Source organism: Colias eurytheme, chromosome 22, assembly GCF_061535395.1.
Source record: "Colias eurytheme isolate Ceu_HAF_F1 chromosome 22, ilColEury1 Martin Lab GWU primary, whole genome shotgun sequence".
Classification (NCBI taxonomy): Eukaryota; Metazoa; Arthropoda; class Insecta; order Lepidoptera; family Pieridae; genus Colias; species Colias eurytheme.
Window position 1 is genome coordinate 2571743 of NC_143001.1, and position 16097 is coordinate 2587839.

Here is a 16097-nt window from a genome sequence, read left to right on the forward strand (position 1 = left end):
AATACAATGAATTCCTTTTTATTTGCGTGAAAAAATGACATTATAATAATACCTTGCGTGAATATCATTTAGCAGCCAGATACAGGGCACACAATATGAATTTGCATTTCAAGCGTAGAAAAAACTACACGATTTATCGAAAGAGTTACCATTATATACCAAAAATGTTCACACTTAAATGCTCTATAATTGGCGACACTTAAAGCATATTATAATCTGTGCGAAAACCACAAAAACTAAAAAAAACATGGTCTTTTATTCAAACTTAACAATACGAAAATACTAACATTCCTTGAGCTACTTATATAATTATACAATAAAAGAAAACAGGAAATTCATTGCCTTGGGGTCTTAAGAAGAAAAACTAGGAAAAAATCGAGGTCACTTATGCTAGGATTTTAAAAAGATCAAGTCAGAAAGCGATACACTAACGATTTTATACTAAGACAGTCGAAGTAATACAAAACTTAATGAATACAGATGTTACCGAACCTTTAAGCCTACCCAGATACCCAATAAATAATAAATTGCGAGATTGTAGAAAAATATTTTATTAGTAGATCACTTATTTCGATGTACAAAGTTATCTGTGGTATTTTTTTGTGACGGCAAGTGTCGCATGCGTTCAAAATTGTATTTGGTGTTTTGTACTTTTCCTCCGATATACAAATTACATAATCTAGTTGTTCTTCCTTACAACATCAGCTACTAGGCGAGAAGCTGAAAAAAAAAAAAATTAGTTAATAAGTATTTACGTCATAAAGTCATTAATAATTTTGTTTTATTTAAGGCGGTGCAGAATTTGTCTGATATTGGTTAAATTATTAAATAAATTGCTTGTGTTTATTCTTGTTATTTTTAATAGAAATAAAAACCAGGAAAAGTTGTCCAGAAGTTCGTGCAAGTAATAATAAAAAAATATTATTAGAGACAACTATACTAATACATATTAATATTATTAATTTCATATAAAAAGTGGATTTTACTTATTCCAACTACAGTACAATACATATAACATTGAATACATTAATAAAAAGCATGCCGACAGCTTCGCTTTAATAAAAGCATTTAAGCATATTGTATTTGGACTAAGTATTTATTTTTTTAGAAATATGTGCAAAAAATGTGTTAGTTTTTGGCTTAAATCAAACGTTTTTTTTTATAATTATCATTGGATATGTTTCTTTTTATTTAAATTCATACAAAGCACACCTAACATTTTGTTTGAACATACACTTATTAGCCTCACACTAATCATCATAATAAATAATTACTATTTATCTAATAAGACTATTTCGGTATCTACTTTGAATGTCTGATTTGGTAAATGTATTTCTTTGAGATTATAATATTTGACTTTGTCACTACAATCTCATCATCATGAATTTTTTAAACAAGAGATATTCACTTTTAGCATAATTCGCTGATACAATAATTTATAATCTGCCTTATTAACTACACAAAAATTACTGGACACACATAGTGTCTTCAAACAATGCATTCACGAATAAAGCTATGCACAATTTCAATCAAATAACATTTATCCTTACAAATATGGCAACAATAACATCTGACACACACATTTACCAAATCATTTAGGCGGTACACTGAAAGCATTGCCAATTAAATTTGGTATTACTTACTTCAGTGCAGATTACGGCTCTACTCTTGTTTACCTAAAATAAGGGAGCGGGAGATTTAATCGTGCAAAGGGCAACACAACAGGAATAAAAAAAATACAAGAAATTTGAAAAAGAAATATACAACTTACAAGGTGCCAATTAAAAAAAACAATACTCTAAATTCAAAAGTTTCCCGGTACTACGCGACATCTAGTAAAAATAAAAAAAAAATAACGTACATGGCATGAAACAAACAATCTAGCCCAATTTTTTCATAGACGAATTTATCTTCCTATTCGCACCTTGCACCAACTCTTGGATACTGATGGGATCTTTAGAATAAAATGATTTGAAAATGTTGCCAATTGAAAAAAATAAAGTTGGTGACATTTTAAGGTTATAATTTAAAAAGGTATTTGTGGAACAAATATTTGGATATCAATAGTTTATTTCTATTGTAATAATGTTATAAACATGGTAGCGAATGTGTTTTATGAAGTGCATATTTACAAATATGGGTTATAACTTATTTTTTTATTGAATTGAATAATTAATTGTTTTTAGAATGGAGTGTGATTAGCACAGAAGCAGACTAGTTTTAGTGCAACTAAACCGTCCCTAAATAATATACCTAAGCTAAACCTATAAAGTCATTAATTTCTATTGTGCGATATGTTTTATTTAAAGTTTAAACTATGAATATTTAAAAAAAAATCTAAACGAGTAGCCAAGTTTTAATTGAGGGATATATAATTGGTTAGTAATATATTTGCAAAAGTTATTCGAATTCAATGTCCATAGATTCAATATTCATGGACATGGTAATATTGTGTTGTCAGTTTTTTAAGTATTCCTGAAGCCTGAATTTGTAGCATTAAACAATTAAAAAAATGAATCGATTTAAACCAACAGTATTTCAAATTATATTTGAAATACTTGCCTACCTTAAAAATATGTATGTCATTTGAATATAGTCTGTGGAATTTATAAACAAAGTACTACCCGTAAAAAAAACTTCGTGCAATAAATTCTATTTTTATTGAATTAAAACTTGGCTACCCTCCTCACTTTTCTCCTACTTCATTCCATCTAATTCTTAAACGTTTAAATATAATTCATTTAGCCTGACTATCCATCACAAAAAGCGTAAGCGCATTAAGCTATCCCTTCCCATGCGTTTACCTTACTCTTATAACCCGCTGCTTTAGTCTTTATGCAGATCTGAAAGCGCTTTGTTGAACGTTTTAACAGTTTTATCGATACTCTTATTGGCATCCTTCACAATATTTTTCAAAATATCTAGAAATAAAAATAATATGCGATCATGACTTGACGGGTTGGGAGATTGAAATTCAAAGTGGCAACATTCTGTGAAGTTTTTGGCATGTAGATGGTAAAAAAACTAGATATCATGCAAATTTAATTTACATTTGTCTAAAACGTTAGGTGTTCCACAGAATTTTAGGCTTATATAAGGAAGTGGTTGGTGGTTTTCAGCATATTTCTGAAACTACCTTCTTTAGATATTCATTATAATAAAGTTTTATAGTCTGTAAATCTCAATTGGTATTCAATTTATAGCACTTCCTATGTCCTTGTCCCTGAAAGTTGCATAGCGATAGTACTTCTAAGTACCACTCAAAATTGAGTATCCTTTGAGAATTGTTCAAAAATTATTTCTTTCACAATAAGTCACAGTTTGTGATTGAAACACTTCTAAACAAAATCATGCTTGTATCAAATCTTCCTTAAGACTATACAGGGTGTCCCGTCGGTGTATTATGCTCAATGAATAGTTTTTCATAGGATGAAATATAAATAAAATCCCTGTCATTTTTATCCACTACTAGCGTTACTAGCTAGCATACTAGCGATTCATTTTTATATATAAGATTTAGATTAATTCTGTAACTCTATATGTGTACAACCCTAACCTTTGCCTTACCACACGGCACACACGCACATATTTTAGAATTTAGCTTATGCTTATAGCATAGTATCAACTACATAGTAATCTGTATATAATAATACACCTACATTGGAACACCCTGTATATTCTATAACATACAATTGTGGGAACACCTTACATTTTAGACGCATGCCTTTCACCAAATATTCATCAATTTTGCACCAATTCTCACCTGAAGCGGCCATGTCGTCAATACGGCCGTGATGTTTCTGGTAGTATGGACGAATGATGCGGTGGTATATTATCAGGGAACCGTTGTACTCTGTTGGCAGGTAGCACCAGATGATGAAGATGCACTGTAATTAATTGATTTTTCTTTTAGGATTACTAGGCTTTAAAACTTATAGGGAAGTCTGGAAAAGATCGCGCTTTTTGCGATAATGCCGCTCTTTTGTTCTAGTTACTATAAATATTAGGTAATAAATAATAAATAAATCTTTATTTCATCTTTTGATTGTACAATATTAGATGATGAGGCTCTTGCTAGGCATAGCCTGTGTACTATAAAAAGAATTTTTGTAATTTAGTACATAATACAATACAATACAATATTTACATTTATTACATAATATTTTTTCAATGAGGACATTACAATTCTTATGAGGACTGTTATTTGATTATGAGTACTTACCTAAGTGTTAAATACCGGCAAAATATAAAAAATGTGTCTACTGGCCTTATTCTAAAGGTTACTTAACCAAGGGACGGAATTAGTATATAAAATAAAATATCGTTTTTAAGAAGGCAGACTAATGAGGTATTTTATAAACACATATTTTTTCTACATACTATAAGTCACAAGCTAAACATAATTACATAGTCAATTAGTATATGATGCAAGCCATATTCATAATGACACAAGGTAGGTTGCAATAATTACTAGGTCATTTACAGTAGCTACCAAAATACGCATTGAAAATGTATTTTTTATTCTACTAATTCAAGAACTAAGAACAAACTTAAAATGATATCATTTAAAAAAAATAATACGCAAATAAATTAGTTCAGACGGTAATGCTTTTATGAATAACTGGTAATTTGAATTAAGGATGTAAATCAGTTTCTTATGTACTATATATGACATCACAATACGATAGACGTAATGTTTTGCACAATAACGTAGGTATATACACTTTAATATTACATAAGCTTAAATTACTGAGGAGCATTAGATGATTTATGGTGTGCCTATAGATTATTATAGCTATATAGGCTCTTTTTAATACTACGAGTGAAACCACTGTGAGTACCTAGCTAGTACATATACTAGAAAGGGTGTATAAGGTTTTTATTTTTAATTTTAAATCTAAATGAATAAATGCGTAGGCATAAATGACGCGTTCGAAACCACGTCGAAATTATCTAGTCAGTACAGTTAAGTTATAACCAGAGGTCATATTGTAACATTTAAAAATGTATCAGATAAGGTCATACAAGTAGGTACACAATTTCAACTTTCATTATATCACAGCACAGATAATGAAGTATCGTAATGTAGGTAACTAGTAATGAAGGAGTGACTCATACCTAAATAAAGACCTTGCGTAAATAAAAACACTGCTATTGTGTTGGAAAATTTTACCATACATAATGTACATAGCTTTTTATTTGAGGGCGGGAATTTTAATGGGCCCTTTGATGACTGTTTGTTTTCATAATGGGTCTGGTAATTTTGATTATCTTAACTAGGTAAAGTTATTTTCATATTATAATGGTTAGCTGTAATAGTTTTAGTAGTTTAGTTAAGCAAGTTTTTACTGAATTTATTAGAATCAATAGTCTATGTTGATATTTAAATGTAAGTTTGTATGCTTGTTTGTCTGTGTGTGCATTTATCAATCAAGCAAAAATTATATTTAAAAATAAAAAAAAATAATACAGGTAATCTACTCTAGACTGTTTAAAATCAAGTAAAGTATAACCTATTTATTTCCTATCATTAAGCAATAAGCATATTTCGCAATAGCAATGCAACATATTATATTACAATTTTTGAATTACTGCATGTAACCAAATATTTAAGAATTGAAGTGAAACAGTATTATATTTCTCAAATACATATACATTATGTATGATTGTGCAGTCAGGCAGAAATATTAAAGCCATTGTAGTGTGACAAATAAGTAAATCTATACTTAATATTATAAAGCTGAAGAGTTTGTTCGTTTGATTGCGCTAATCTCAGGAACTACTGGTCCGATTTGAAAAATTATTTCTGTGTTAGATAGCCTATTTATCGAGGAAGGCTATTGGCCATATATTAACACGCTAAGACCAATGGGAGCGAAGTAATGCAGGTAGAACGGCGGGGCACAGCTAGTAGATAATATACAAGTTCTTTAAAGATTCCACAATTTTATGTTATCTTTGTAATTCTACTAATAAAATGATTCTAATATATCATTTACTTCATATGCTTTGTATATAATATGCATAAGACGGTAATATGTATGATTCATTTTAAAAATTAAGATGTAGAAAATAGTCCCAGACAAGTCAGACATTTTATCTTATCTATAGACTAATATTCTTATCTAGGATTGGACTTGTCCACTTATGCTAAACTTGCACTATGAAATATATAAAATTGATAAAAATACATGTATTTGTTAATACTTATGCAATATTGCTATAAATATAAAGACAAAAAGCTACCTATTATTTAAATATACATATTCTATTTTATTTTAAATCTATAATGATGCTACAATATGTTTATACTTTCTGAATTTATGTTTGATTCTGTATAAAACAAAGTCGCTTTTTCTTTCCCTATGTCCTTAAAATATGTGTTTAACCTTTAAAACTACGCAACCGATTTTGATGCGGTTTTTAAATAGATAGAGTGATTCAAGAGGAAAGTTTTAGTATATAGTTTATTATGTTCTAGAGAAAGCAGGCGAAGCCGTGGGCTTAAAGGTAGTAATAATACACAACTTGTGATTATAATTCTCACTACTGATTGCTGTTATTTATATATAGATGCATATAAAATAAGTAAACATAGTTTGATAACAGAAGCGGAGTTACCTATATTCTTATCAAATACTCAACGATACTATATAGAGATATGTTTAAATGAATAATGGTATAAGATATAGTTGCAACATAAAAAGAAATTCTGAAGGACTTAAAAAATATCAACATTACAATAAGCATATAATATTTCATGGCTGTTGTTGAAATCAGTTATATAGTTTTAAAAGGGTATCATTTAAGCTATCACCAATTTAATTAGTTTTGTGTTTCTTAAATAGGGTTTATCCTCAAAATAGTAGATCTATCACCAAAATGTAGTCACCAAACAATGCAAAATCAGTTCCACAATAAATCACCTAAAATCCTGAGATATAAGGTCTAGTACCAAATAAATGTTTTTGTATGTATTATAAAAGGTGTGTCCTAATAAGTATTTAAGCAAACCAATTTAAAGAGATCACCAATAAATCATATTATGTTACTAGAAAATTGCATTAAGTTCAAATAAAAAAATAGGGTTGTATCATCGTTTCAACCAAAAGATTCTGCTACTTAACTAGACTCCCAAGGTTCTAAATTGCCACTGGTAGTATAAATTATATTTAAAAAAAATTTTTAGCAGGGTAGTAAATAAAACAATTATTAAAGTCAAAATAATCAATATTTATTGTTTAAAATAATTACCACTGAACAATCAGCTCTGGTTTAATAGCTGGCTTATGGCTAGCATAATTGTAGATAAAACACTTACTTAATTAAAGTTAAAATAATCAATTTTTAAAGCGCGCCAATTTGTCTCCGCCCCTTTGATAATTTTTTCTTAAAAAATTATAAATTGATGTATTAAATTGGTAACGAATACTATTAATTTAATATCTGAACGAAATAAAATGTTTCTACTGTATTGGTGACAAAATATCAAATAAAAAGGAGTCGCAGTCAGGGATTGATAATCGATTTATTTGGTGACAGATCTACCATTCTGAGCACAGAGCTATTATTTAAGTAACAAAACTGTTATTATAAGAACGAAGTTTATATTCATGTAATGCAATATAATTTTATTGGTTAGGGCGCGTTCCCACCGTGTCGTGACGACAGATAATCGTGTAGTTTTAAGTGTCGTGGCTTATATGTTTAAATGGAGGTGTTCACATTTAGAACGACACAATTTACTGTCGTCTACGACAGTTTTTGCAGTGACGACACTTTGTCGTGACAGTGGGAACGGCAAACACGACAGTCGTAAAACGATAAAAAAATCGTGGACGGCAACTCTATGGGCGCGTTCCCACCGTGTCGTGACGACAGATAATTGTGTAGTTTTAAGTGTCGTGGCTTATATGTTTAAATGGAGGTGTTCACATTTAGAACGACACAATTTACTGTCGTCTACGACAGTTTTTGCAGTGACGACACTTTGTCGTGACAGTGGGAACGGCAAGCACGACAGTCGTAAAACGATAAAAAAATTGTGGACGGCAACTCTATGACGTCCATTGAACTCAGGAGAGTAAACGCACTGGTAATCACCAAGCGAACGCAGAGGCGACTAGATTGCTTTTGATTATTATTATATTATTAGCTTGCTGATGATGTGTAAACGACAAAGCGACTGCCAGGAAACGATAAAATGTCGTCGCGATCCAATGGGAACAGCTAGATACGACAGTCGCTACACGATAAAAAAATGTTGACGACAAACAATCGTTATAATGGGAACAGGTAGAGACGACAGTCGTCGAACGATAAATTAGTCGTTACGACATAGTGGGAACGCGCCCTATGACGTCCATTGAACTCAGGAGATTAAACGCACTAGTAATCACCAAGCGAACGCAGAGGCGACTAGATTTATAGCTTGCTTATGATGTGTAAACGACAAAGCGACTGCCAGGAAACTAATAAAATGTCGTCGCGATCCAATGGGAACAGCTAGATACGACAGTCGCTAAACGATAAAAAATGTTGACGACAAACAATCGTTATAATGGGAACAGGTAGAGACGACAGTCGTCGAACGATAAATTAGTCGTTACGACATAGTGGGAACGCGCCCTTATCGATCTCTTATTTTACACATATATTAACATTAATTTGATAATTCATACCTGGGAACAATTTTTGTTTATCTGAGAACGAAAATATTTCGTGGTGATAGATCTATTTATTAGGTGATACAACTTGATGATAAATATAAATTTTGGTGATAGAAAATATAGTTCCCGTTTTAAAAAACTTAAACTCACAAAATTATTGTATTGTCACATTGTACCGAGTTTGAATTCAAGCTGTCCATTCAAAGTGGATCCTAATTGACTCTAAAGGGAATCTTTTAGACGCGTATGTTGGTATGTAACCAACAGGCCGGTAACATACAAACATAACATACAAGTGAAGCTAATAAAAGTGTGTTAAAAATACAGATAAATTTCCAGATTCCAGATAGAAATATACATAAATTACAGATTAATCTCAACAGAATGCACTTATTAAGCATTAAAATACAGAATTCTGACATAAGTATAGAAAATAAATATAACTAAAACATGAGTCAATACCCTCATGAGTTTGGACTAGTGACATTTAGATATGAGATAAGATAATACACATTTATTAGCTTGAACATGATGTAATTTTGTATTTTCGTTAAATATTACAAGCATAAAAATGCTATGGAATACTAACTTAATTAAATCAAAAGATAAAATGGTTTTTGTAATATCTTTATGTCTGTATCAATTAATGTCTGAGGATGTACTTTGTTATTAACCCATTGACCACCGAGCGGCCCGATCGGGCCAGGACACAATAGTTTTTCTATTGCTTAATAATGATACAATTTTAAGAGTGTATATCTATACTAATATTATAAAGCTGAAGAGTTTGTTTGTTTGTTTGAACGCGCTAATCTCGGGAACTACTGGTCCGATTTGAAAAATTCTTTCGGTGTTAGATAGCCCATTTATCGAGGAAGGTTATAGGCTATATATCATCACGCTACGACCAACAGGGTTGGAGCCACGGGGGTGAAACCGCGCGGAGCAGCTAGTGTATAATAAAGCAAATAGGTTTTTGTTGAATATGGAGCATTCTGTGATCAAGAACAAAAAATTTACGGTTACTAACTAGCAAGTTATTCATTAATGTTATTTTATATGGAAACATTTAGTAATATTGTTCAAAGTCCAAGTTGAACTTGCGGTAATATGACTCAACCCTTATCTGTTATATGGAATTGTGAATACACCCTTGTTTGGAGAAAATTTCCAGAACATATTTTTTCATTTTTAATATGTACTTTGTACAATTTTTATCATGGTCTAATTCAATAGCTTGTAAGCTTCTAGTACATATTAATATTTTTGAAGGCTAGTTTAAATTTCTTTCACCTATGAATAAAATTTGTCCAAGAAATAAATATTTGAATTTATTCATGTATATTCAAGACATGTTTCTCATGAATATTTCGAATATCAAATGTGTTTTTGATGACAATTTTATGAGTATCATAACACAATGGGTGTGTATATCAATTTGTAATTAAGTGTAGTATATTAAAAAATACATATTAAAAATCATCAACTGCAGTTGAAATGCCAATCTTCTATATTTGCTATTAACCTATTATTTTTTTATATACTCGTAAGTTGGTATTGATGTTAATAGACATGAATGATAGATGAACAATGAAAAAATATATACAGTAATTAATAATAATTGTTTTGTAGTAATACAATAAAAACATTGTAAAACACACACTTTATATAGTGTAATGCAAATAAACATAGTTTGTAGATAAAAATTATCATACGAACAATAATCAAACAAAACACATTCTGATTTATAGTATTATAATAATAATAATATTATAGTAGTTAACCCATTGACCACCGAGCGGCCCGATCGGGCCGAGACACAATAGATTTTCTATTGTGTCTGTGATCCGAGGACTGACGGATTAAATGGTAAAATGTTTAAAACAGAATGATTTGTTCTCAATATTAAACTTTATATTGCATAATACTTGATGTTACACTTGTGAAGTTAACAACAGATATAAACTGACTCATCTGTGATTGCTTTGATAAGATTTTATTACTGCTTATTATAATTGCAAATTAGAATTGTGATAAATAAAAATATTTAATGGAAATAAATAGATTAGATAAAATCAAATGCATAAATTGTTAATGTCAATTTTAAATATTAACATTAATTATTTATTAATATTAGTTATTATATTATTTTTATTTATTATTATTATTTATTATTTTATTTGCATATTAACAAGAAATACTTTAGAAATATTTAGGGAGGTTTTTGGTACGTAAAACGGTAAAATATGTGCATTACATTTAACTAATTACCTCCCACAAGGAGTACACAAGTAACCTTGAAAAGAACTCACCTTAATTAGCCAATATAGCGGGAACCAGCCAACAATGAAGTCAGAAAAGTACTCCACTATCGAGAACACCGCGTACACCACCCAATACGTCAACCATTTTGTATCATCGTCCTTCTGGGGCGACTCCAATGCTTTCATTGACATATACGCCGGGTACACGAAACCAATGGAATTGCATATTAATTCAGCTCCAAATCCGAACACTAAATATAAACCGGTGAACGCCACCAAGCCTGCAATTTAAAACAAACGTCAAAACCACCGCTAAAGTTATAAATAAACGTTCAAAAAAGTTACCCACCGATAAAGATATAAACTCTGTTCACGCCAGATTTCTGTTCCGCTAATTCGAAATATTTCGTCCATGGCTTGCTTTTGTCATTTAAGCTGCGTTCTATCGTGTCTTTGTACTCTTGCAATTTGGAACCCATTTTGGTTAAAAATATCGGTCTGGGGTGAGTTGAATTCTTTTTGGCACTTCAATCGGCTAACCACGGCCACGACTCATTGACAGACAATGAATGTATGAAATGACAGATTTGACAAAGACAAAGAGTAAAGTCATAGACAATAATATTGCCAGCATAAAATTTTCCATTAATTTAGCCCATGCACACCAAGCTTTATAGCCTCAGCATTCATAATTCGTTACAATTTTTTGATAGGTACTGTTTAGTTAAAATAATAATATACCAAAAATTGTTAGTGTGCTAATGCGCCAGTAGGTAGATAATTTGATACGATAGTAATTATCCAAGATATGAGGCCTTATTAGGTAGCTCGTGCTTTGCTTTTTGCTTTGGTATGTAAAGCCCACAGCCGATCACTCACATTTATGACCAGAAAAAGGAAAACAACTGATATTTACGCATGATATTACATTTTATAAACTGTTAGAGTATAATTGTCAAAGCGTGCGCACTTTATGTGCGGTCTATTTGCCAGCGGCCGTATTATGACCTCTTATTTTCAGACAGATTACGCTGTGAATTGAACTGATTGGCAAATTCATATAATGGTCCCAATAACCAGCCATGGTATTGTATGTATTCATATAATACCATGAATGTGAATTTGCCAGTCAGTTCAATTCACGGCGTAAACTGAATAGGATTATGATGTCTTATTTCGGTCCCTGATAACATAATATTTACTATTCTACTATTCTTTCATCTTTGGCACTCTATTAAACTTTCTAGGATAGGTAGAGATTCGAGTTGTAGACTGCCTATTTTTTCTTGCGTGTACTCGGTTTCTAGGCGTCTATGGGAATATTTATTATTGAAAGGTTGAGGAATAAAAATATAATGTATAAACTTTTATAACTCATTTTATTTTTTAAAATATGAAAAGCGTTAACATTGATCACTTGTGTTTCTTACATTAATAATAATAGTATTCTCATTTTTTAAACGACACAAATTATTTATAATATTGTATAGGTACTTATTAATAGTTAGAAAGTTTTCAACGAGAAAAATACATTTAGACACAGATATGAAGTCAAGTCAAATAAATATTTTTTGCATTTATTTTCACAAGTATTATTTTCAAAGAAAATGAATACAATTTAATAATTAATGATGATGATGAATGTGAAACATTAAATGTAGGTACATTTTCCGATCAATACAATTACTTATAATTATAGAAAGTTTTATACAAGATTTATAGATATAGAAGAAATTGTCATAAAATAATAAGTTACAAATCTTATACTAAATCGACAATATAACAATCTAAGCTTATAATATTGCGTTAAATATCACAATTTCAATTAATATTTAAACTACAGTGAGTTTTCTTGTGCATAAATGTGCATTATTATGAAAGAGTGCTTGAAATTGTGCATAATTTTATCGAAAGAAAATAATTATTTCAAAGCATTGAGGTATTACATATTACGTATAGAGAGGACACCACGAACAAAATCTGTGCGCGGCGCGGGGCGGTTAGTGAGTCATACACTTTGTAGATATTCTGCCTCTTATTACTTATAAATTAAAACCAATCAATGTAACAAAAAAAATGGTTTGAGACAATTGGCTCTAACTCGTGTAACAAATAGTGTAGTAGCGATGTCCTCTCTAGTACGTAGTACATAGTAACTCAATGTTTCAAAGGTGAAAATATTTTTTGCGACTAGAGTAAATTTTTATGAAAATAACTAAATAATAGTTAGGCAAGATCATTTATAGCTTTAATGATTTCTACTTGTATTAAATAGTTTTAAAAACGTCCAAAATGCTATACTTTAATTTTAAATGCAGTTTAATAGTAAATTGGTTAATAAAACTTAAGACAAAGAGTTTTTAAATAAAGTCAACAATGTCTATTATAATATGATCTAAGTTTTGTAATAAATTTATGAGATTGGTCTCAGTCTTATACTATCTATGTTTAAATATAACTTAATATTATGAGAATGTAAAAAAAATAATGTCAAAATATTGTAACGCATTAACTGAACTGCAGAAATTAATTACCATTTTTAGAAAGATATTCAATTTCGATAATACTATTATGTTCTTAAATCTAAAGGAATATGGAAGCGTCTAGCGGCAAATCTAATTTAATAAACGATACTAAAAATTAATGGAAGATTTTTAAGCTTCATATAATATTATTTATAAACCTTGGTGTTGCTATATTTTAATGAGAACGATTTAATTCTAAAATAACGAGGATTCAATCACAGATACGTAAATAAATTGCTTTGCGTTAATTTAAAAATGAAAATATGTCACGGAATCAAAGATTTGATCTTTGACTTCCATCAGATATAAATGGATGAAGAGACGCATGGTAAAGAGTTAAAAATATAATCAAATTTATTTATACACTTAGGAAAGACTATAATTTACTTCAATAATCGAGAATTTACTATAACAATTGAGATATTATATAGATTTACAATCACTTAGTGTGTCTAGATGATATTGTTGTTTTAACCATCGTTCTAATATTCTATTATTTCTTTAAACAACGGGATTAATATATAAAAAACATATAGGATCAAAATGCTAATATAATCAGTCATTATTTGAAAGATCTCCAAGATCTAATTTTACTTACTCATCACTTTTGGACGTTTCCACCAGGTACTATTTACTTCTAAGGGTTAAATTTTTAATATTTCATACAAAAATGTAAAAACCCAAAGAATTAAGATCACTAATCCAACCAACTTTTATATAGCCAACAATTTCAAATTAATAAAAAATAATTAGAATAATTTTGGTTTATATCTGTGCTTAGCCAATAAAATTGTACATATTTGGAATCGAAATTTTGCCGAATATCGTAAAAAATTGTAATAAAGATTGTAATGGTAAATTAATTTTTAATATCCGTCAAGTTGTTTTTGAGTTAAATACGAATAGACCGGGAGATAGTGACATAAATTATTGGATCTGTACTATCTCCCAGTCTAGAACAAACAAATCAACAATCGAATATCTTTACAGTTCATAATTATTATCTTTGTGCATTTGTTGCGTTTAGTTGCTTTGTGAATTTGAGAATTAGAAGAGATTAAAACATTTTTTGTACAAAAATTCGAAAAAAATTTTTTTTTATTAATTTTCTAGAGATTCCATGTATTGTTTGATTCGTTGACGAATCTTTATCGAATGTTACGAAGCTTTGTGTTTCCTTTTTGCGTCACGTCGCTCGCTCGGTGGGTGAGGTTTTAGTTCTCGAACGTCCAACTGTAAAAAATATTATTAAGAATAAGAAATTTAATTAATTTAAGACATTTTAAGAGAAAAATCGATCGTTTCTCGTTTCGACTAGTGATTGTTTTTTTTTTTCAATAATTTCTCAATCGAATGCTTGCCAATTCTAGTAGTTATTTCAAACACAAAAAAGATAGAGGTAGACTAAATATTTATAAAAATATAGTTACTTAATAATAAAAAAATATAACGAGATGGCGTCATTTGTTCAAATAGGCAGCCTTATTGCTGCACATCAATAAATTCTTAAACAATTTTATTAAAAATAAAATTAAAGAATCAGACTTTATTTTATAAGCTTTTATTATGGTTACTTTGGTTAAAAAATACCTACTTCAATACTTACCAAAGTTTCGTCATCTGGTACTCTAGATAATAAGTCTAAAACTTCATTATTTGGTATAGTGTGCGGTCTTAAAATCTTTCTTGTAAACTTATTAACACCTAAAATGATAGAAATAATATAAATAATGCGGTATAGTTTTAGTCATTCTCATGTCAATCCATATCTTATTTAAATTGACAATTCTTTTGCTAAAATATCACCATGTGTTTTTTTTTTATAATAATATATAATTAATTAGGACCAGTCGCATCAATAACTGAACATTATGTCATAATAAAGCGTATTCAACTCTTTTTCGTGTATATTTTCTAAGGGTTCATACGCACTATGCGGGTAGCCGCATTGCGGGTAGCCGTCCGGCTTCATTCATTTCTATGCGCACTGCGATGCGGCTACCGCAGACCGCACAGTGCGCATAGAAATGAATATTACGTACATAATTGTGATTGCGGTCAGCCGGACGGCTACCCGCAATGCGGCTACCCGCATAGTGCGTATACGCTCTTACATTATCCGTCATTTAATTGGCAGATAAGCTAAATAGATATTAACTAGAATTTTTTAAACAAAACACTATTATTGTAATAAATAAAGTACTAAAAATATTTAACTTACCCCACGCCATTAGTAAATATCTTAGAGGTATCATATACAACACTGTCATCGCCGCGAAAAGCATTATTATTGCTAAATAACTAAGATATGGCACCGTGAAGTTCATAAGGCTGAAAAAATAATTGAAATATTATTCAATGAGAATAAACATAAATTGTATAACACAATTAATTTAATTGAGGGAATAAATGTGTAGGGTCAAACTTTTCACTCTTACGCACGCATAATATAGGCTATTCAAAATTGCTAGTTACAAAAATCTATACCTAATAAAAATAACTGTATTTTGTAACCTGTAGGTAGCATTTCAAATAGCTCCTATAACATTAAAAAAAACCTTTTGTATTTCTGAGTAATATAATAATTTGTGTGAAAATAAGACGTTTCAATAGAAATTTAATTTGCTCGAACAGTGAAG

At 29.9% G+C, this 16097-nt stretch overlaps 2 protein-coding genes across 8 annotated transcripts in view; both read right to left on the reverse strand.

The window, feature by feature from the left end:
* Positions 1-2: 2 nt before the first annotated feature.
* On the reverse strand, positions 3-11511 carry ReepB (Receptor expression enhancing protein B). 4 transcript variants are annotated; one of them, XR_016458023.1, is made up of 6 exons: positions 11283-11511; positions 10982-11214; positions 3764-3887; positions 2805-2921; positions 1644-1676; positions 3-720 (listed from the first exon to the last, which is right to left on the reverse strand). XR_016458023.1 is itself a non-coding variant. In XM_090114935.1 (5 exons), exons 1-4 carry the CDS (start codon positions 11410-11412, stop codon positions 2827-2829), a joined length of 582 nt encoding a protein of 193 aa, XP_089971061.1. In that variant the 5' UTR covers positions 11413-11511; the 3' UTR covers positions 3-720; positions 2805-2826. The 4 variants fall into 4 exon arrangements, 3 of the variants coding, with proteins under 3 accessions (XP_089971061.1, XP_089971063.1, XP_089971062.1); XM_090114935.1 differs by lacking the exon at positions 1644-1676; XM_090114937.1 differs by lacking the exon at positions 2805-2921 and having other exon boundaries at positions 11283-11510.
* A 2750-nt stretch (positions 11512-14261) lies between these two features.
* LOC149898587 (multiple C2 and transmembrane domain-containing protein-like) overlaps positions 14262-16097 on the reverse strand; it is a 42273-nt gene continuing 40437 nt past the window's right edge. For all 4 annotated transcript variants that reach the window (XM_090114998.1, XM_090114996.1, XM_090114995.1 and 1 more), the window contains 3 exons: positions 15680-15789; positions 15065-15162; positions 14262-14691 (listed from right to left, as the gene is read on the reverse strand). In XM_090114998.1, the coding sequence (XP_089971124.1) occupies positions 14617-14691; positions 15065-15162; positions 15680-15789 (283 nt within the window). In that variant the 3' untranslated portion in view covers positions 14262-14616. The remainder of the gene's footprint in view (positions 14692-15064; positions 15163-15679; positions 15790-16097) is intronic.

Excerpts from the sequence above, each read along its gene's own strand:
- ReepB (XM_090114935.1), bottom strand. The coding sequence starts at position 11,412 with ATGGGTTCCAAATTGCAAGAGTACAAAGACACGATAGAACGCAGCTTA. Across the intron at positions 3,888-10,981 it reads CGCTATATTGGCTAATTAAG|TGCATCTTCATCATCTGGTG; the intron begins GTGAGTTCTTTT and ends AATTAATTACAG. Across the intron at positions 2,922-3,763 it reads TGACGACATGGCCGCTTCAG|ATATTTTGAAAAATATTGTG; the intron begins GTGAGAATTGGT and ends TTTTATTTCTAG.